The sequence below is a fragment of the Schistocerca nitens genome, chromosome 4, assembly GCF_023898315.1.
Source record: "Schistocerca nitens isolate TAMUIC-IGC-003100 chromosome 4, iqSchNite1.1, whole genome shotgun sequence".
NCBI lineage: Eukaryota > Metazoa > Arthropoda > Insecta > Orthoptera > Acrididae > Schistocerca > Schistocerca nitens.
This window is the reverse complement of record NC_064617.1, coordinates 888,820,019-888,842,589: the sequence shown is the minus strand read 5'-3', so window position 1 is coordinate 888,842,589 and position 22,571 is coordinate 888,820,019. Positions and strand designations below refer to the sequence as shown.

The following is a 22,571-nucleotide window of genomic DNA, read 5'->3' as shown; positions in this document are numbered from 1 at the left end:
GTAGATGTATCTGTTAGGCTAGAGTCCTGCATGCCTACATCGTTACTCTGCAATTCAGACTTAAGACTTTGGCAGAGGGTGAACAACCATTCGCAAACTGTTACTCTACCGTTCATCTCTTGAATACCCCATGGAAAATATTAACACCTAAATCTTGCCAAGCGAACTTCGACATTTCTTATTTTGTCAAGATAGCCATTCCGCAATAATGCGCAGGTGGGAGTCTACAAAATATTTTGCATTCAGAGTAGAAAGTTTGCTACTTCGCGAAAACATCTCGACGCCACGAAAAATGACGTTGTTTTAATGATTGCCTATCGAGCTCGCTTATCATGTCCGTCTCACGCCCTCCCCTGTTTTGCCATAATACCGGAAGAGTTACCATTCTTTGAATGTTTTCGATGTCCTCTGTCGCTATCATCCGGTAAAGATCTGATACCGCGCCGCAGCACGCCATCTTCTGGTACCAGCCCCATGTTGTACACAGGACGTTACAGATGTATGTTGGTCGTGGAGGCGTTGTGTTTCTGCTGAAAGCCGATACGCTAGTAATTTGGCTGCTTTCGAGTTGAAGCCATTATGTTTTAACACCAAAGCGTTGAGTGGTGTCACCACGGGCCACGATTTTGTCAATGTGTGTTGCTATATGTGTATTCTGGTGGAACAGAAAAACAAAGCAGCGAAGAACAAAATAACATGCACCCATAAAATAACATCCAGATACGTAAACTACATCCAGAAGGCTGAATGAAACAGAAACTGAAAGACGTTACGCAATGAAAGAGAGATTCGAGGAGGAAGATCTCTAGGGAATATTCTATGTGGGTCATGCAGCACTAATGCACAGTCACACAGAAAAACAAGTAGGTGGACGATTGATAAGTCAGTCGGTACTTTGAATCATCAGTCGTCGGGTGGCATGGCAACTATTCCTGGGTTATTCGTACCCTCCTGCCGCTTGTGGTACACTGTGCTATACAACTAAAGGCTCACTTTTTTGAAGACTCGTAACTGTGTGCCACTGCGACGCAGGAATTTGACATTTGCCTGAAAGATGCCTACAACATTCCTGTGCAATGGTGCGAAAGGGTAGCACCCTACGACGTGACCCTGGGCCCCATCGACGCTTGAAACAGCAACGTGTCGACACGAGTAAATAAAAGGCCAGAGCTCAGAGCTTCATGTGGGCTGTAAGGCGGATTAATAATGTTACACTGGCAAGAAATTTCCCCAAAATTTTGCCACCGCCGCCTCTTCTCAGACGATTCAACCCTTCTGTAAGGACACAGCGGGGCTGTAGCTCCACTGAACTTGATGTCACTCTCGTGGGGTGTAGCGTGGCCGCAGTTTTGCTTTGCTATACAGTGCAGAATTACTAGTGAGCGTCAAAACCCATCCGACGAACGCAGTCCTGGGGTGTGAGCACACAGGGTTGCGCAATTGACATGCACACGAATGAGACGGCAAAGGATCCTCTCCGTTTGGCAATACCCTTGGTGCAACTCGAGCATCTTTGCTGTGCACTTTAGAGGGGTCCCTGAACAGAGGTACTGATTCAGCGGTCCCTACTCGCAGGCGTGACAAGCAGCTCGTTCCACAGTAGCGCCTGCTGGCCGCGTACGAAATCAGAGGGGTGTCGAAAGGGTTGCCCATCTGGCCTGTGGATGTCTCTGTATACAGAAATGTGTGAAAATGGACGCCTCTGTGGAAGGGATGGTTTCGTGAACGCGCTTTAAGGCACCTTGCCACGATTTTGATCGTCGGTGTGTTCGAAATGTTTTCCTGAACCGTCCATAAGAAATCCTTGTAAAGTCAACGCTGGGCATCGTGGTTCTGACCTCCATCGCTAAGGTGTCAGCCGAAACAGTGAAATGTTGGTAAGAGGGGCTGTGACGACCTACTCATCGTGTGACACGTCCGCGGTGGCGTTGGGCAGAATTTTGGTGAAATCTGGTGCCAATGTGACCTCATTAAACCGCCCTACACTCCCCATGAACTTCTGAGCTCTGGCCTTTATCGCGCATGTGTCGATACCCTACTATTTGAAACGTCGGCGAGCCCGAGAGTAACATCGCAGGGTGCCAAGCTTCTGCGTAATTACAGAGGAACGGTTGAGTTACCTCAGTGTCAAATTTCAAACGCCTGCGTTGATATGGAAGATAATTTGCGGGTTTAATTGTGTTACACAGGGTAACCTGTGTTTTTCTACAGACTACTTTCGTCGCCAGCTTGCGGAGAAACAACTCGTTTATTGTCTCATTAGTTTAATTAACTCACCGGTAAAGTGGCGCTCTAATGACTCGGATGCCTTGCATTTTTAAGGACGACAGTTCAGATACCCGATCCCCTTCCAGATTTAAGTTTCCTGTGTTTACCTTAAATCGCTTAAGGTGAATGCCAGTACGCCCGCTCTGAAGTGGCATGGCTGACCTTCTTCCTTTTTCCATTCTAGTTTTTAATCAATTTCCAATGTCCTTGTCGTTCAGTAGCACGTAAACATTAAACTTCCTTCAGTTCTCCAACGCTATTTGTAGTATTTTTATAGAAACTCACATATTGGCACGTATTAAACGCTTATGTTCTCTTCTTTTTGAGTTTACAGATTTTCCTCATTAAATTGCAAAGTACAAGTCGTTCTGCCTTGAATTTCTGTCTACCTCACATTATCTTCCTGTCTTATTTAAGACTTTCAAGCACATATTTTCCAGGACTTACGGCTATCAATGTAAATTTTCTTTCAGGGACACATTTTCTTAATTTGTAAAGAAAATGTAGTCACAAGTGTTAAAAGCCCGACGATATCATGGTTTCAGAAGCATTCCTAAACACAGTCTGACTGCTTAGATTGTACTAATGGGTACGTGAGAATCTAGAGGAAGAGAATTGTTTCCCATGTGAAATTGGATGACTCGTTCATCAGTACCCTGTGAAATTAATTTTACACAACACATAAACCGAACACGGTTATCTGATCGATGCAAGCTGTGTTAAAATGACATTCGAAGTTGACGTAACGGCTTTAGCAATCTCTGGAATGCGTCTGTAAAGTGTCTTGGGCCCAGGATAGAAGGAGTGAGCTCCAGTATTGGCTGTACCTCAGAACTCATTTGTGCTGTGGTTGACCACAAAACAATCCCGCTAGTGAAATGATCACCCATGTCTTTCTGTCCAATTCCAAATGCGATAGTGAGCGAGGGAAAGATGACTGTCTGTATGCTTCTGTACGCACATTATCCCTCTTATCTCAAGTTACGTGGTGTCTACGCATATTGGGGTGGTAGTAGAAATGTCCCACATTCCTCCTTAAATATCTGGATCCTAATTTTACCCAAATTGTTTTATAAATTTAGAGGCCTTTACCGTGCTGCAGTCTCTATTTTAGACCTATTTTGCGTTTTCCAATAAGGTATATTCAGCAGTTTTAGGCTTGAGTAATACCGTTTCCTTTTTTTTTATACGATACTTACAGATTAGAAAACAGTTCACGTCATAATTTTTACATTAATTAATTTTCAGGCCGAAATCTGTATTTTCTCTTGTCAGGTAATAGGTTAGAGGGCGCACTGTCATATCATCTGCGAAAAATGAACAAATTTCCACTTCACGATTTTTTGTTTTTTACTCTACATATTTTGTCAGCTAACTGCTGGGAACAACACGGCTGGTCTGGCACTAACAGCAGATTTTTTTTATTTTATTACACATCTGCGTAATATCTGCCGTCAGTGAGTATTCACTTGCCGTCTCTCTCTCTCTCTTTTTTTTTTTTTTTTTCCCGCGCGGGGTAGCCGCGCTGTCAAGGGCGCCTTGCTACGGCTCGCGCGGTTATCCCCGTGGGCGGTTCGAGTCCTCCCTCGAGCATGGGAGTGTGTGTTGTCCTTAGCCTAAGTTAGTTTAAGTAAGTAGTGTGTAAGCCTAGGGACGGATGAGCTTAGCAGTTTGGTCCCATAGGAACTTACCACAAATTTCCAAATTTTCTTATTTGTTTATGTTAAGAGTTGCCAACGTAAAGAAGTATATGGTCCAAATATAACGCCGGTTCATTTCTGTTCTCTCTCTCTATCTGTACGTGTGTATGTATGTATGTATGTATGTGTGTGTGTGTGTTTGTGTGTGTGTATGTGTGTGTGCATGTATTTTTTGTTTTACATCAGAGACGTTGTCATTATGTTAAGATATTTTGGGGAGTGGGATTGTGGCTAGTCGGGGAGGGAATCAGAAATTTGAATGTGGATCTAATAGCTGTCTAGGAGTGGACAGAGACCTCTAGATGTTACGATCGTTAGATTTTTCATTTAGAGTTTATTCGGGGGGATTCACTCAAGAGTGAGCCGAAAGCAGTGGGTCGCTATCCTGATTATCTCCTGTTGAGGTGGTAATCCAATATTTTATCCGTTAATGTGAATGTCGAATGCGAATAACGAATAACTGTAAGCTGGAATTTATTAATGTAAGACTTATGACGTGAACTGTTTGTAATTTATTAGCATCATATATTTAAAAAAACTGTATTATTCCAAAGTAATTCCAATGAAGGTGCATTAATGTAAAAGGCGAAAAGCATCTGGAACGTACATTTGTACAGATTGCATTAAAAAAAGGCGTTTCAGTTTATGAAACGAATGACTATACGAGAACTCTCGTGGTTATCCCAAGCACCCTGACTGCAAATTTGTAAGTCAATCAGGTGATTCGAGATGATGCGCTGTCATTCATTAGCAGCAATCCGGGGTGTGTCTTCCAACAGGATAACGCTCGTCCACATACTGCTGTTGTAACCCAACATGCTTTACAGAGTGTCAACATGCTGCCTTGGCTTGCTCAATCACAAGATCTGTTTCCCAGTGAGCACGTATGGGACATCATCGGACAATAACTCTTATGTCATCCACAAACAGCATTAACCGTTGCTGTATTCACCGACCAAACGCAGCATACATGGAACGCTATTCCAGAAAATGACATCCAGCACCTATACAACCACAATGCGTACACATGTGATGCTTTCTTACAACATTCTGGTGCTTACACAGGTTGTTCATGTGCCAGCATTTCACATTTGCGGTGGATAATCTTTCGTTTACATTAACCTGTGATCTTACAGTGTTAATCACTAACTATGTTATCTGGGCAGATGTAATACCGAAATTCAATGTTCTACATCAATTATTTTTTAGTGTTGCGAATTTTTGCCGTCAGTGTATAATCACACCTGCCAATAGTGACTGTTCTTCCTGATCTTACACTTAGGTCTACCTGATTTCATGCAATGCGACAATATGTAAATATTGAATCTGACACTCTTAGCATTCGATTAGTATCGGATTTCATCTGGTTTTCACTCTGTACTGGGCGTAACATTTCGTTTGCCCAGCCCCGTGGAGTTGACTGGCAGGTGCCCAGTTGAAATAAATGACAGCCTGCTGTAATGAAGGAACTTCATCGAGTTGTGAGAGCCAGTTAAAACAGTATCTGACGTTGTGGCTAGAAATGAAACATGCAGTATCATGCTACAGTCAGTGACTTATCAATCGCCTGTCCTACAATGTAGAGAATCGATATGGTGATTGTAGCAGCAGGCGACAACGAAAGGATGCCAAAAACAACAAAAGAAAATGACAGAAATGAGTGAGCAAGGAAGGTGCAAAAATTAGCAAAGAGTTAGCGACACATATAGAAACACACATAGATCAAGGAAGTCTGCCCTCCCAGAGGGTAGCTGGTACCCACCGCTCGGTCCTGCGTCTCGACAATGAGGTGATTGTTTTTCAGAGTCATGGTGATAACGCTACCGTTGGCGTGGCTGCGCACGCTGCCGGCAGAGGCGCTGCCGGCGAGCAGCGGTGACTGGGAGCTGACGTCATCGATGGCGGCGCAGTCCGCGACGGCGTTGTGAGCGGAGCAGTGGGCGGCGGCCGCCTTCAGCTGCGGACACACACAGCACACCGGGGCTCCGCCCTCACCTCACTGGAACACGCCTCCCTGCGCTCCCGCCTCTCTCCTCCGGGAACAAGCACGTGGCGACGTGCGCACAGTACTCGTACGGCGAGGGAGCTACTGTTGTCTAAATCTGCTGAACAGGGCCGAAGTTCCATCTACGCCGAGGACTGTGCTCTCACAAGAAATTTTTGGCAGTGAAGCAAAAGTTGTTGACAGTCCTAGAGTCCCACCTCTTATGCTATATAAGGAATCAACTTGTACCACCCCCACTGAACACACAAACCTATCCAAAATGAGATTTTCACTCTGCAGCGAAGTGTGCGCTGGCATGAATCTTCCTGGCAGATTAAAACTGTGTGCCAGACCGAGACTCGAACTCGGGACCTTTGCCTTTCGCGAGCAAGTGCTCTACCGATTCAGTTGCGCAAGCACGACTGGCGACCCCATTTATTCCAGGAGTGCTACTTCTGCAAGATTCACAGAGGAGCTTCCGTGAAGTTTGGAAGGTGGGAGACGAGGTACTGGCAGAACTGAAGGTTTGCGGAGAGGTCGCGAGTCGCGCGTGGGTAGCTCAGGCGGTAAAGCACTTGCCCACCAAAGGCGAAGGTCCTGAGTTCGAGTCTCGGTCTGGCATACAGGAGGTTTCACACAAACATATGTTTTCGCTCTAAGTGACATGGAGACAGCAAGAGATCTAAACACTTTTTCCAAAAAACAAATACTGGAACAATGAACAAAGCGCCTACGAGCTACTTTGGTTATATTTTGTATTCCAACCAGCATAGACTTAACCTTAATGCAGAAGTGACGTCCAGAAATGGTGTTGCAAGGAAATAGATGAGAACAACCAGAAACTATGAGAACTTGTGTACCTGCTTTGTGCTGCTCTAGAGCTGAGTGCACGAGCCCCGCGTACTGGAGATTGCTCGCTACGAGAGCAGTTAATGGGTCTAACAGTGAGACGTACTGCATCATTGCAGGCTGCCTGTAGCAGACGCTGGACTCTCTAACTAATTGACAAGCCTGATATTTGACAAACAGTAGTTGAAACAAAAGATAGCTCAAGCTAATTCTTTGATTAGTTAACAGAAAGCTCGTTCATGACTGATGTCAAGACAAAGTTTCTTTAAGACAAGTGAGGCACTTACAGAAGGTCCATAGTAAATGAGACTACAAGTGTATCTTTTTCCGCCTAGCATTTTCAAATATGGATGACAGGGGCCATGCAGGGTAATGGGCTACCTGGAAGCCACTCAGCGAGTGTATAATACCCAGACATTGAGTACCAGTGTAGGAGTCGCTGTTTCGTGACTGTGCCGCTGGGCTGACCTCAGATGACTTATTGCAGTGTCAGCTATGCCTATCATGGAGAACTCTGCAAAAGCCTCCATCGCTGTACTCGAACTGTTCAAGCCCTGGTGTGCAGTTGTCTAAGTTTCATGAAGCTTATATTTCGTCTCTATTTGAGTTATTTGTGTTACACTATGTTTACTTCTGTGATAAATAAGTAAGTGGACCATGTCTGACATTCCCCAACAGGCTGCCTGCGATTGCTCGAAAAACGTGGTAGGTGATATTGCAAGCTACTCACTGTGACTGTTGATGACATTTTTTGATCGCCACTGGCCCACTTATAAGTATCAGCAGATGTTTATGCGGGCCAATAATTTTAGACATAGCATGCGAGTAACGGCAGCGTCTTGCGTTAATAAACTACTGCACCTAACACGCCAACGCACTACTTGGCGGCTGGTTTCAGCGTATTCGGAAAGTAAGGTCCGACTGGGCGTGATTTGGTAACCACAGTGAGCAGTCCTTCCAGTATGCCAGCCGATTGCGTCACGTCGCTCTTCTCAGTTCTGAGCGCACATTGACAGGGTAAACGTGCTTAGAAAATAGTGTCTTCAGCCAAGTATGGGTGCCTGCAATGAGATTTTGCCCATGCAGTTCCTTTTTCGTGACGGTTCTCGGCAACACACTGCATTGGCTACGGAGACGCTCCTGGAGCCTTTTCGATGGGAAGTGTTTGATAACCTCCAAATAGCCGGACGTGGCTCCCACTGAGTTTCATCTCTGCTCACATGAAACGCTGGCTATGAAGACAACATTATGGCATAGACAACTAGCTGCAGACCAGAGTAGAGAAGTGGCGGAAAGCACAGGTGACTGCCTTATTTGACGAGGGTATTGGAAAGTTGGTGCAACGCTACGACATATGTATAAATCAGAGCGGCGACTGTGTCGAGAAGTAGCTGCAAGGTGTAGTAACTGCTGCAAATAAACGCATTTCATTTCCGCAGTGGTCTCCATTTCGCGACCGTTCGAACCTTGCTCTTTGAATAGCCTTCGTATAACCATCCGCGTATGAGGAAAAAAAAAAAAAAAAAAAAAAAAGAAAAGAAAAGAAAAATACGGTGGATAAGTGCCAGGCTACCAATGTGTGGATTTGCATACTCATCGAAACCTAGTTTTACTTCCTCTCTTTCTTGTGCGACCTGTAACTAGTGCGTTATCAGTTCACTGTTCAATTTTTTTTCTTTCTAGCCGCGAGGTCTTAGCCACCTTGCCACGGCTCGCGCGGCTCCTCCTTAGAGTAAGATAGCTTAAGTTAGATTAAGTAGTGTGTAAGCCTAGGGACCAATGGCCTCAGCAGTTTTGTCCTATAGGAACTCACCACAAATTTCCAAATTTTCTTTTTTTCTACCTCAAAGTTCAAACAAAGTGTCCCACGTCAAATTCTGACTCCCAGTGAAAATTACACCTCGACAGGTTCAGTTTAGTGTCCCTCCATAGCCAAGTTGTTGGGTAGGTTCAATCCTATGTTATGCTATGTTATGTTAACCGGGGACCTAGAAACGATGGAGAGGCTCCGTCCCCGCCGCAGCTGCAGTGGTCCACAACCCCACGACGACTACCGCGAGCCACTTCACCCCTCCGCCGCCCCACACCGAACCACTTTCAGGGTTATTGTGCGGTTCGGCCCCCTGTGCCCCCCCCCCCCCCCCCTCGCCGCCCCCAGGGAACGTCTCACACCAGATGAGTGTAACCCCTATGTTTGCGTGGTAGAGAAATGGTGGTGTACGCGTACGTGGAGAACTTGTTTGCACAGCAATCGCCGACATAGTGTAACTGAGGCGGAATAAGGGGAACCAGCCCGCATTCGCCGAGGCAGATGGAAGACCGCCTAAAAACCATCCACAGACTGGCCGGCTCACCGGACCTCGACACAAATCCGCCGGGCGGATTCGTGCCGGGGACCAGGCGCTCCTTCCCGCCCGGAAAGCCGTGCATTAGACCGCACGGCCAACCGAACGGGCGGTTCAATCCCAAGTTTTCTTTTCTTCAGGCAGTAGCTTCTTTGATTTCTGGCATTGTGACTGAATACACTGTATTCGTAGCGCACCAGGGTAACAGATTCGGTAAGTCGGCTCAAATGGCAAAAGGCAGATGTAAACCGTGCCTAGAAAAGCTCTGCGGTTGACGACAACTTTAATTTACTTACGTGCCGAGCCATTCTACCAAGGAGGAACATACGGTTCAATTAATGTAATCGCACTCAGCAAATAGTTACTCTTGTAAGTCAACTCTCTAGAAGCGTACGGGCAGCGCGTGAGAGCAGGTGAAGCGCAGCGTGGGGTGGTGGTGGTGGTGGTGGTGGTGGTGGGGTGTTCTGTCAAGATACGTCTGCGGTAAGCGAGGCGGTGCGCAAACAACAGTTACGATTCGACCGGCTCTTGCGGGAGGAGGGTGGGAGAGGGGGAGAGAGGAGAGGTGAGGAGAGGGAAGCTCCCGATGAAGCTGCGGTAGGCGGTGCTCAGAGTTGCCACTGACCTCGGAGGAAACCGGCGGAAGAGTTAGAAGGAGGTTTCAGAAGCACTGTGCGCCGAGAGGAGGTCTACCTCGTTCTGAAACAAGGACAACAAAACACTGTGACAGCACGGGGCACGGGAACGTGCACTCTGTGACAACAAGGGGGCGTCCAGGGAGGCTCGCGAATTCCACTCACAGATTAACCAGATTTCGTTCTATTCGTACAGGAAATGTTGCAAACGTTCTATTGCATTAGATTCCTGGAAACTGTTCCGTGCTTAACCAAATACAACGCACAATCGCGTGAAATTTCGCCACATGTGCAATAGTGGTTGAATGAATATTTTACTAATAGAACTCACTACTTCATAATATACTGTGAATGCGCCACAAAAACGAAAGCAACATCGAGTGTGCTCCAAAGAAACCCAATGTTTTCAATATGCATAAACAATCAGAAAGAATCAGCAGCAATATCAAAGTGTTCGCTGACGGTACTGTTGTCTACATAGCGGCAGTGTTCACGGACGATCGTATGGAAATCCAGAAAGACTTGGACAATATTTCCATTTCATTCAAGAATGGCAACTGTACTTGAACGTCGACAGATCCAAATCGGTGCCTATAAAAAAGAGGAACAACGAGACTGCACCAAATTTCAAGGTTAATGGCGAACGTGGGAGATATTACAACGGCTTCCTCGGGATGTAGGAGAAAATTTTTCTCGTATTATAAATGGAACAGCAGGCGAGGAAAATGGACTGAATATGATGAAAACGTGACAAACATATCGTTAGTCTTAAGGGAATCTTGGGCTGGCCGAGTGATTTATATGAACTACGTAGACGCCACTCGAAGGGTGGAAGAAGGTTCTGTTCCAAAAAATACACCATTCTGCCGTTGTGACAGACGACACTCAGTCTATTGATACGGAAGTAACTCTGATACACAGAAAGAACTGTAAGTTACTAGCTAAACGACAGAAGAAAATTTCTTGACTCGAAATAGAGTAGATTCTAAGCGAACTATTGCCTGAAAAAAAAGACTGATAGGGAGTGGCAGAAATAGAGAGAGACAGAAAGAGAGAGAGAGAGAGGATAGGACACACACACACACACACACACACACACACACATACGCGCGCGCGCGCGCGCGCGAGACAGAGAGAGAGAGAGAGAGAGAGAGAGAGAGAGAGAGAGAGAAAGAGACAAAGAGAGGTAGGTGTGGTGAAATATTTGTAACAACTTCTCGGAGGAGGCCTTAGTACTGCAATCAGCTTTGGAAAAGGTTAAAAAGTGACATGGGTTAATACGGAATCGATAAATGCAGTGACTAAAAATAAGCATTCTCACCCCAGGTGCAATGGATGATGTCATCACTCAATCCCGAAAGAAAGAGAGCCACACCATAGAAACGTCTCCCTGTCGGCAATCAACAGACAGTCCACACCAAATCCATGGCTCCCGGTCTGAAGCACATCCAATAAGTAGTGCCACAACACTTGCGGGGCAAACGAAGAATCAGTTTTTTGAACATCCGAAATGAATTATGGCCTCATCAACCTTACATCTCATAGTTACATACAGCTTGTGTTGTGCCTAAACAGAAACCTCTAAAAGTGGCACATTGCGCTCTACGGTACAGACCTATTTGTCACACTTCTGTCAAGTGCGTACAAAGCACTGGAGCACTTAATCAAACATAAACTACAAGTACGATCTCTGAGAATTACAGTATCATTACCGCTGGGAAAACTGGGTTCAGAGAGAGTAAATGAATGAACGAAACACGAAACTATAAAACCATGACATTCTAAGTATGGTTATCCGTAAGTTTGTGGCGTAGCAATATGTGATTCAGTCTTGGAGGCAGCTTTCCGCCTCTGCAGATGCTGTATGGACAGCGGCCCAAGTTTCTGGTAGTTGGTCTCGACACTACACAGAACATGAATCAAACCTGCAGGCCAGTGACGCTGTTTAACACCAACATTGCATTCACCTGCAGGCACAGCGCCGCCCGTTATCTGACGTCGAGTGGCACCTCACAGGCAGGGGAGAAAGCTGTGTAGCGCCTCGGCCCACGCCATTCAGCTGCAGCAGCAGTGGCTATCTGCTCGTATGAAGTTCAAGAAGAGTTTCTTACAGCATCTTGCTCCACTTCAGTCACATCCAAGAAAAGCTACGTACTATGGAAATAGAAGTACCTGACTATCAGCTAATTATCGGAATTAAAGAAGAACTGCCACCGTCCATGACGAGGGACGACATACGTGGAAGTAATTAAACAGAGTGGGCACAGACGTTTTAAGATCGACGGAGAACCTTACGAAACGGGATATCGTGAAGATGGAGACTCACTGTGCGGAGAAATACTTGTAGTCAACTCGTAAGTACCGTCTTTGTTTGGATTCTTGCGCAGGGTTGGAACTGACACAGGATAAAATCAATGTCATTAACGTAGCCAAATACATGTGTAAATACTGTATACAGCGTAATTATTTATGTCCGTTTATGTCCCTTGTGGTGCTTTACATCATGCTATGAATTCTGAGTTGATTAATATGTCTATGCATGTTTCATATTCTTCACACCCAGTACCTGTATCGTTTGGTATTTCTGACACGAAGCGATATAGAAATTTCCTTAAAACACAAAATTTTCAGTAGTTAAATAACAGCTTACATATTAGGTCCTACAGGAATCTATGAGAAGTGACTGGGAAGCTCACAAGGAGAACAAATCGTGAAATAACGAGCAATTAAGACTGTCGGAGCGTGTGAAATAAAGTTGCCTAGTTGCGGAGTGAGCCACGAACAGTATGTGAAAGGAAATATATGACAATAGCTGGTTATTATTCAGAAAAAGCTATATCTTTATGTGGGTCTGTAATGACAACAAAGATACGGATATTTTAAAATGACCTCACATTTGGGAACTGATAATTTGGGAAGTAATGTAAATTCCGTTTAGGTTTTACGGTTGGTCAGACGATATTTTGATAGTTTTTTGATAACAATAAAAGAATCTTAGTTGACAATCAGAGAAGCGCGTTCACGTGTTTTGGATCTGAGAGATGTACTGCATTAGAGAGCCAACTGAATCGCCACCAGCACATAAGGCTGTTTATGCAGTCGCTCCGATGATTTTATTTGCGAAAGTCTATTTGGATGAGAAAAATAGATTGTTCTAGTTTTTTGGTCTTCAGTCCAGAGACTGGTTTGACACAGCTCTCCATGCTACTATATCCTGTGCAACCCTCTTCACTCCCAACCTACTGCAACTTACCTCCCCCTGAATCTGCTTACTGTGTTCATCCCCTGGCCTCCCTCTACGATTTTAACCCTCCCCCCTCCCCCACGCTTCCCTCCAATACTAAATTGTTGATCCCTTAATGCCTCAGAATGTGTCCTACCAGCCGATTCATTATTTTGGTCAGGTTGTATGACAAATTTTTCGTCTCCTCAGTTCTATTCAGTACCTCCTCATTAGTTATTAAATCTACTCGTCTGATCTTCAGCATTTCTCTGTAGCACCACATTTCAAAGGCTTCTATTCTATTCTTGTCTAAACTATTTATCGGCCATGTTTCACTTTCATACATGGCTCCACTCCATACCAATACTTTCTGAAAAGACTTTCTGACTCTTAAATCTGTACTTGGTGTTAAAAAATTTCTCCTGTTCAGAAACGCTTTTCTTGGCATTGCCAATTTACATTTTATTTCCTCCCTACTTCGACTACCATCACTTATTAGCAAAACTCGTTTACTACTTTAAGTGTCTCATTTTCTAATTTAATTCCCTCAGCATCACCTGATTTAATTCGACTGCATTCCGTCGTCCTAATTTTGCTTTTGTTGATGTTCGTCTTATATCCTCCTTTCAAGACACTGTCCATTCCGTTCAACTGCTCTTCCAATATGTAAAGTCAAATTTGGACATGTTTTTGGTATGCTACTGTAGCGGAACTTTTGTCATATTGTTTCGATGAAGTGAAACAGGCTTTTCTTGTTACATGTAGAAACCCTGCGAGGTATGTTACGCAGAAGTTGCTTAGAAACTGAGTAACAGATTGTGTGTTAATTGTGACAAGCTTAACAGCCTAGTGAACACTGAATGAAATGTGAACTATCAGCTGACTATACTGCAATGTAATAAAAAAATGCCGCAAGTCAGATGTAACTGTTCCTTTTTAGTGTGAATCTAGCATGCGAAATTACAGTTGAAATTAAAATAAATGTTCTTGAGCGTTGGCATTATAATTGGGACTCAGAAGGAGTTCTGCGATCTTTTTAACCTAATAATATACGTAATTTATTCGGTAAAGCATTTACTGTATTTCAAATATCCGACAAAATATTCCCGAAAAATAGTTAAGCATGTGCTACTTTCAGAAACTTGCTCAGTTACTTGTCCGATGTATTCCAGTCTCAGTGCTTCCTTTCAGTTTTCAGCCCCCACGGCTCCCTCAAGTGCCATGGAAGTTATTTATTGATATATAACACACTTAGTGTCATCGTCTCCCTGTGGTCCACTGGTTCTTCCCCTCGCTGATTCTGGGGAAAATCTTCTCATATTATACCTTATACGCTGACAACACAAGCGTTGAGGGCCCATAAGCTCCTCCTTCCTTCCTGTAAGTCAAACCTCATTTCCTTCTATAGCGCCTTGTCTCAATGACCTTCTCTCCCGGTTCTCGCACTGTCCGTGATCCACTGCTATACAATGTTGTGCACCAAAAGCATATTCTCAGGATTTCTTTCTCAAATTAAGGTCAATGTTAAATATTAGCAGGCCTTTTTGGCCATAAATACGCTTTTTGTTTTTGCTAGTCTGCTTTGTATGCCCCACTTGCTTTGTACATCGTAGCAGAACTGCTCAACTTAATCTACTTTGATATTTAGCTTCTCGCTTATCTCATTTCTGCTACTTCTCATTACGTTCGTCTTTCTTCGGTTTATGCTCAGTTCACATTCTGTACTCAACAGATCCCGTAATTCTTCTTTACCTTCACTGGGAGTAGAAACTTCATCAGCGAATCTAGTTTGCATTGGTATTATTTTACCCTGTATTTTGATAAGACTCTTGAACGTCACTTTATATTCTTCATTACTTCTTCGATGTGTACATCGAACAGTAGGGGCGAGAGACTGCGTGTCTGTATTACACCCTTCTTAATCTGAGAACTCTTAAAATGTTAGCGTTAGTGAAAATTTAATAATCGACTAAGAGAGCATAGACACGCGAGCCATGTCAGGACTGCATACGGCGAGAAATCTTCACATGGCAGGAGTTCTCTCCATAAACACTGATAAACCTGCTACAAATTCACACGTGAGTCTAAAATCGTCCTCTTAAGCTAGTAACAAATACATGCTACCATTACAATAAGAATCGCAGCAACACAACAATCTTCAGTGGATCGAATATTCAGTGTTTCCGCTATTTTGACTGTCATCATTAACTGCTCGTAGGTTGGTTAGTTGGTTTGGGGTATAAAGGGATCAAAGTACAGGGTCATTAGCCCCTTTTTCCTGACGCAAACAAGGCGCAAGGTAAGACAACACCTAAATTTAGTTTGAGAAAATAAAAGGGATTAAAAGGAATGGGGAACCACACCGAAAGAGAAAACAAAAGAAACGTACAAGAAAGGGGGAAAACGTACACCACAAGGAAAAGTGGAGGAAGGTATTAAAACCAGAGAGCAGATGGTCTGGGCTGGATGATTGCAAGAATAAAAGAGGATGAGCCAGCTACTCTGCAACATACTAAAATGTCCAGCCCAAAAAGATAAGGCGAGTTGAACACACGTAGGGTAAAGTCGAACACCAAGACAAACAATGCAAGGAAGGGGTGACAGAGAGAATAGAGGGAGGGTAGAGGCTTCGCAAACAAGGCCAAAGCTCACCCTTAGATGGTACGATAAAAAAACCCTTCACGAATAAAACGTAAATCTAAATCTGCTGTTCAAAATGGTTCAAATGGCTCTGAGCACTATGGGACTCAACTTCTGAGGTCATTTGTCCCCTAGAACTTAGAACTAGTTAAACCTAACTAACCTAAGGACATCACACACATCCATGCCCGAGGCAGGATTCGAACCTGCGACCGTAGCAGTCGCGCGGTTCCGGACTGAGCGCCTAGAACCGCTAGACCACCGCGGCCGGCTAATCTGCTGTTGAGGCATTGTCACCCAACCCCGTAGCTAGGGTGCTGGGATGGGTAAAAGTGGGCAGTTCAACAAGATGTGGTCGACAGTTGACTTGTTTAGCGTCAGTTTACGGTCTGCTTCAAGACTGCTAGTGCCGCAGTTATAGTCATATGTTATTGGACACGTTCTTTGAGTTGTCAAGGCTGTACGCCTGGTTGGTTAGGAAGCAGTTGAAGTTTCTGCTATGTAACTCATATGACCCGATCTCATTTTCTGTAAAGTTGAGACGTGTTGAGTGTGCTGTTCACTTATGTTTTGTACTTTTTTGTAACAGATTTCTGAAGATGGGTGCAATACTGAAACGCGTAACATGTTCTAATAAAAGAGTCAATTGAACATTTCATGACTATATTGCGATCGTACAGCATTGGTTGCCAATTATTTACAGTCATAGGGGAGCCACAGTGACACCAAGGTGGGTCCTCATGACGGGGGTGTGACCACGTATGACCAATGTGGAACCGGCTAAGGACAACAGATTCCCTGCTAGTGCCACACATATGTTGTCTCCTTGATAACACAGAGTTTATTTGGTGTACTCAGGGCGTGCCATTCAGTATCCCAGAGCGCCAAAACTTTGCGGCGGAAGACCAATCGCAAATCGGTCTCTGGCAGGCCAATCTCCAGGAATGGTTTACTGATAGCCCGTTTTGCCAGGTGGTCAGCAAGTTCATTGCCGGTATGCCGACATGTCCTGGGGTCCAAATGAAGGTCACACTGTTGCAGAAGGTATAAAGAGACTCCTTGACAGTCATTATCAAAGTATGTCTAGGGAAGCACTGGTCGAAAGCTTGTAGGCTGCTTAGGGAGTCACTACAGATGATGAGGAACTCACTAGATCAGAAGCAGATATGCTCAAGAGCCCCATAGATATCAACCAACTTCGCAGTGAAAATGATGCAGCCATCCGGCAAGGAGCACTGTTCATTATGGCCAACATAAGCATAAGCGAAGATCGTAGACCAATTGAGTCATCTGTGTAGATTATTTCTGAGTCTTCAAACTCGCCGACAACAGAGAGAAGCCGGCGGAGGGCCTCAAGAAGAACTGTGCCTTTGGGGACTTGCAATAGGTCCAGCCAAAGCCAAGGCCAAAGTATGGACCATGGAGGTGTTCAGAAATGGACCTGCAGGAAAGACGGTAAAGGGAAAGTGTCGAGTTCAGTAAGAAGCGACTGGACATGGACAATAAAGGGATTCCCAGTTCTGGGCCACAGTTGTGGGAGAGGATCACCGTGTTAGGGAAAAGGTAATTTGGTTGGCGAGGAGAACTACGAACGTGGGCGGTATAATTTGCAAGCAATAGTTGCCACTGGAGCCACAATGGAGGAACGCCAGCTTCCACAAGGAGGCTGCTCACAGGGATCTTTTGGAAGGCTCCCGTCGTGAGGCGAACTCCACACTGGCGGATAGGATCCAGCAGACACAGTGCAGAGTGCGAGGCAGAACCACATACCACGCTCCCATAATCGATATGGGACTGTACAAGGGCTTCGTACAGCTGCAGCAGTGTATGGCGGGTGGCACCCCAGTTGGTGTGGCTCAGGCATCGAATAATATTAAGGTGCGGCAGCATTTGACCTTAAGTTGACGAACATGAGTAAGCCAAGTTGATTGGGCGTCGAAGACCTGTCCCAAAAATCGGTAAGTCTCCACTATAGCTAGTAGTTGGCCATTGAGGTAAAGTTCTGGACGGGGATGGACGGTACGAGGACGACAGAAGAGTATGACACAAGTTTTCGCTGCTGAAAACTGAAATCTGTGAGTGAGGGCCCACGACTTTGCCTTCCATATAGCTCCCTGCCGGCATTGAGCCAAAACAATAGAGGAGGACCAGAAAGAAATACAAAAATCGTCAGGGGTGATACCGACGATCCTACTGCTATTGCGAGACCATTGACGGCAATTAAAAAGAATGAGACAGCAGCCCTGCAGGACCTCAGTCTCTTGTATATGGGGTGCACTGTGGGAAGCAGCAACGCGAACTCTGAAAGTGTGGAGCGACAAAAAGTTCTGTATAAAAATCGGGAGTGTACCGTGGAGACCCCACTCATGCAGATTAGCGAGGATGTAGTGTCGCCAAATGGTGTTGTAGGCCTTCGTCAGGTTGAAAAAGATGGCAATAAGGTGGTGTCGCCGGGAATAGGCCGATCGAATGGCAGACTCCAGGTGCACCAAGTTGTCGATGCGGGAGCGTCCTTGGCGAAAACCGCCCTGGGACAGAGCCAGAAGCCCCAAGACTCAAGGAGCCAACACAACCATTGGCTCACCATATGTTCGAGTAGCTTGCACAGAAAGTAGATGACGCTGATAAGACGATAGCTAGCAACATCTAGGGTGTTCTTCCCAGATTTTCGTACTGGAATGATGATACTTTTCCCGCCATTGCGACGGGAATTCGCTATCGCTACAGATGCAATGATGGCAATAAGGTTCTCCAGGGAGGGATGGCGCTTCTGACGTTGGAGGCTCGCCCCCCCCCCCCCCCCCCCCTATGGCCTTTAAAGGCCGCTGAGACTTCCAGCGACCACCAAGGCACTGAATTCCGCCAGAGACAATCGCAGGTACAAGGAATTGCCGATTCAGCTGTGGCAACAATGGAATTAGTGACAGCATGGATCACTTCATTGATGGTCGCATGCAACAGATACTCAATGTTGGTAGTGGATGTGAAAGTGTCGCCGGCCGAAGTGGCCGTGCGGTTAAAGGCGCTGCAGTCTGGAACCGCAAGACCGCTACGGTCGCAGGTTCGAATCCTGCCTCGGGCATGGATGTTTGTAATGTCCTTAGTTAGGTTTAACTAGTTCTAAGTTCTAGGGGACTAATGACCTCAGCAGTTGAGTCCCATAGTGCTCAGAGCCATTTTTTTTTTGTGAAAGTGTCCCAATCAGCCTTGGGAAGAGCCGATCTGGGCAAGCATCGAGATGAGGGATGCTGGGTTAGGGACACAAAGAGTAGAAAGTGGTCACTACACACAAGTTGTCATGTGCTCTCCAGTGGATATGTGGGAGAAGGCCAGGGCTGTAAACCGATAGATCAATGGCTGAACAGGTGCCATGTGCTAGACTGAAATGCATGTGGGTACTATTTAGGAGGCAAAGGTCGAGTTGATTTAGTGGGTCCTCAACATCTCTGCCATGGCCTGTAACCTCGGTGCCACTGCACAAAGGGTTTTGGGTGTAAAATCAACCAGAAGGAGAAAAGGTGGGGGGAGTTGAGAAATGAGTGCAGCCAATACATGGGGTGGTGCACCACCATCTGGAGGGGGTAAATGTTACAAATGTTATGTTTCTGTGTTGTTCTCAGCCTTACAGCCAAAGCTTTTAAAGCTGTTGGAAGGGGCAAAGATTCACTACAGACAGAGGTAAGTACGATGATGAAAACTGCATCTGACAGTCTATCACTGGTAGGACGTTTTTTGTAGTATCCCCAATATCCACAAAGGGCAGGAGTCAATATTGCAGGAAACCAGGTTTCCTGAAGGACAATGCAAGAAGCAGGTGTAACGCTCAAAAGTTGATGTGACTCAGCCAGGTGGGAGAAGGAACTGTTGCAGTTCCACAGGATGATGATACTTCTGAAATTGGGGAAGGCATGTAGTGACCAAGGAGGTGGGTTATGCCTCAGCATCAGTTGCTGCCACCAGTTGAGTATTTGTATCCATTGCCATCAGTGAGATCCAGGTCCTCTGGGGACACTAAGATCTCCATCTCATCCTCAGATGCAGAACTGGTAGGGAGTGGTGGTACTGGGGCCACTGGAGAGTCCTGTTTCTTAGCAGTCTTCTTCTTGGTTTGCTTGTCCTGTTGCTTCTCTTTAGGGGATTTCTGGGAAGACTTCTCCAAAGTAGCTTCTGGTATGGAGGAAGACTGTAAAGCTCTTCAACCAGCAGGTTTTTGCTCCTTTAGCCACTGGAGAGGGTCCACTATGGCATTAGTGGAGACCTTGAAAGATAGAGTCCGAAGGGACCCCTTCTGCATGAGAGGAGCGAGAGGAGGCTATTGTTTTTCCAGTTGGGGTTAAGGGACCAACGTCCCCTGCATTTGGGGGGGTATTACTCCCGAGGTAAGTGCTTTGGGAGCAACAGAAGATGTTTCCCCTACCACCAAGGGGGCAGATGTATTCTGGTGGCACAGAGGGCCCACTCATCCCGGCACAGGGAGTGGAACTACCATCACTTGTGATGGCGATGTTGAAGTAGCTGTAGCACATGTGGACATCAACGGAATGGGGTATAACCTTTAAAATTTACATTTAGCCTCTTGGTAAGTCAGCCAGTCCAGGGCCTTGTACTCCATGAGTTTCCACTTCGTTTGGAGCACTGTGCAGTCTGGTGAGCAGAGGAAGTTGATACAAGTGGGAAGAGGGACACATGGAGTATTTGGATGCAGTGGACATCCGCAGTCTTGGCATGTGGCGCTGGAATTGCAGTGGGAGGACATGTGCCCAAATTTCCAGCACTTAAAGCACCGCATGGGGGGGGGGGGGGGCGGTTCTTGATGATGTTTGGTTTATGGGGCGTTCAACAGCACAGCACAGTCATCAGCACCCGTACACATTCCCAAACTGTACACACTTCAATCTAGCCTCTTTCATGAATGATGATGGAATGATGAGGACAACACAAACACCCAATCCCGAGGCAGAGCAGAGAAAATCCCCAAACCAGCCGAGAATCGAACCCAGTACCGCGAGACTCAGAGTTGGCAATGCCAGCCACTAGACTGTGAGCTGTGGACTGCATAGGGTGGGGACATATGATTTAACATCACAGCGGTAAACCATCATCTTGAGCTTTTCAGGCAATGAATCACTCTCAAGGGCCAAGATGAAGGCACCAGTAGCAATCCTATTGTCTTTGGGTCCCCTGTAAAAGCGCTGGATGAAAAGAACACCCCGCCGTTCTAAATTGGCGCGGAGCTCTTCATCAGACTACAAGAGGAGGTCGCGATGGAAAATAATCCCCTGGACCATGGTGAGGCTTTTATGGGGAGTGACCGAAACAGGAATATCACCCAGCTGGTCACAGGCGAGTAAGGCCCAGACTGGGCTGGGGATGCTGTCTGAATAAAGGCTGAACCGTTTCTCATCTTGGACAGTGCTGTCACTTCTACAAACTTATCCTCAAAATGTTCAACAAAAAGTTGAAGCTTTGTAGGTAAATAGGAGTCTCCATCCATTCTGCTACAGACTAAATACTGAAGCGAATATCGTTCTCTTCTTTCTGTAGCCCTATGTTCCTTCTGTGGTGTAGCGAGGCAAGGAAACGATTTAGGGTCATACCTGTCAGCATTGTATATGATCTCTCCCTTCTTAGAGACTGCTGGCGCCGTTCAGTCACCAACAAGAGCTGACTTAGTTCGCTTCATTGTGGGCCATCCGCCCTGATGCCACCCACTCCAATCAGGGAGTCTCGCCACGGGCGCCACCCAGCCACAGCAAAGGCCACCTGGCATGATGGCCGGTGCCAGGAGTCCTGATTCCCTAAGAAGACGGGCATCTACTCCTTGGCATTTGTAGGAAATTGGGCATCAGTAGTGCGATCCCTGTGTTGTCAGGGGGCTACCACCAAATGGGTTCATGACGGCCCCACACCAACAGAATGGCTACCGTGCTGGATATTGGATACAGAAAAATCCAATATTGTCATTGGGGCGAAAGAGGTCAGGAGACAATGGCAGAAGATGAGTATTCCGGAAAGTGTCCTCGCCCAAATAACTGAAGTGTAGGTGGAGATGCAATGCCTTGACAGGATGAGGTTCAGGAGATCGAATCTAGTGGTACTATGGATAACTGGTGCACCACGTAAGGCTTCCTTCCCCAAATGGCTCACACTTCTGTAGAATTTGGAAAGTGTCAGATCATACCATAAAATTGGACCTGAACTTACAGGGCCGAAAAGTGTGAGACTGCTTTCAGTCGCCTCTTACGACAGGCAAGGAATATTTAGGTTCTATTTTAACCCCCGGACCCGCAGGGGGGAACTGTTCGTGGGAAAGTTTATATATCAATGACTAGACTTGTAAGACTACTGTAAGCTACCGCAGATTGTCACAAGAAGGCGTAAAATACGGTAGTGTCCGTAGCAGCTTTGGTCAGCTAAGATCGTAACCGCATTACCTGTTGTATGCTAGGTGTATTGCCTGCCTATCGGGCGTTACCTCATTTCGATCGCTGTGTTTGTGTATGCGATCAATGTCCTACTAGATTCCCCTGCAAACCGGAAGCGGTGAGCCATATAGAAACTGAGTACGTATTCTAAAGCGCCAAAGGTACTGGTATAGGCATGTGTATTCTTATATAGAGATGTGTAAACCGGCCGAATACGGCGATGCGACGGCAACGCTTATATAAGACAACAAGTGTCTGGCGCACTTATTAGATCTGTTACTGCTGCTACAATGGCAGGTTATCAAGATTTAAGTGAGTTTGAACGTCGAGCTATAATAGGCGCACGAGCGAAGGGACACAGCATCTCCAAGGTAGCGATGAAGTGGGGATTTTCCTGTAATACCGTTTCATAAGTGTACCGTAAAATCCGGTAAAACGTCAAATTTCCGACATCGCTGCGGCCGGAAAAAGATCCTGCAAGAACGGGACCAACGACGACTGA

The 22,571-nt window shown here is 45.8% G+C and overlaps 1 protein-coding gene across 1 annotated transcript in view; it reads right to left on the bottom strand.

Moving 5' to 3' along the window:
- The window catches only part of LOC126252644 (uncharacterized), a 257,033-nt gene that overhangs the window by 70,756 nt on the left and 163,706 nt on the right, over positions 1-22,571 (bottom strand). The window contains exon 5 of the mRNA XM_049953546.1: positions 5,731-5,925. Within this exon, the coding sequence (XP_049809503.1) occupies positions 5,731-5,925 (195 nt within the window). The remainder of the gene's footprint in view (positions 1-5,730; positions 5,926-22,571) is intronic.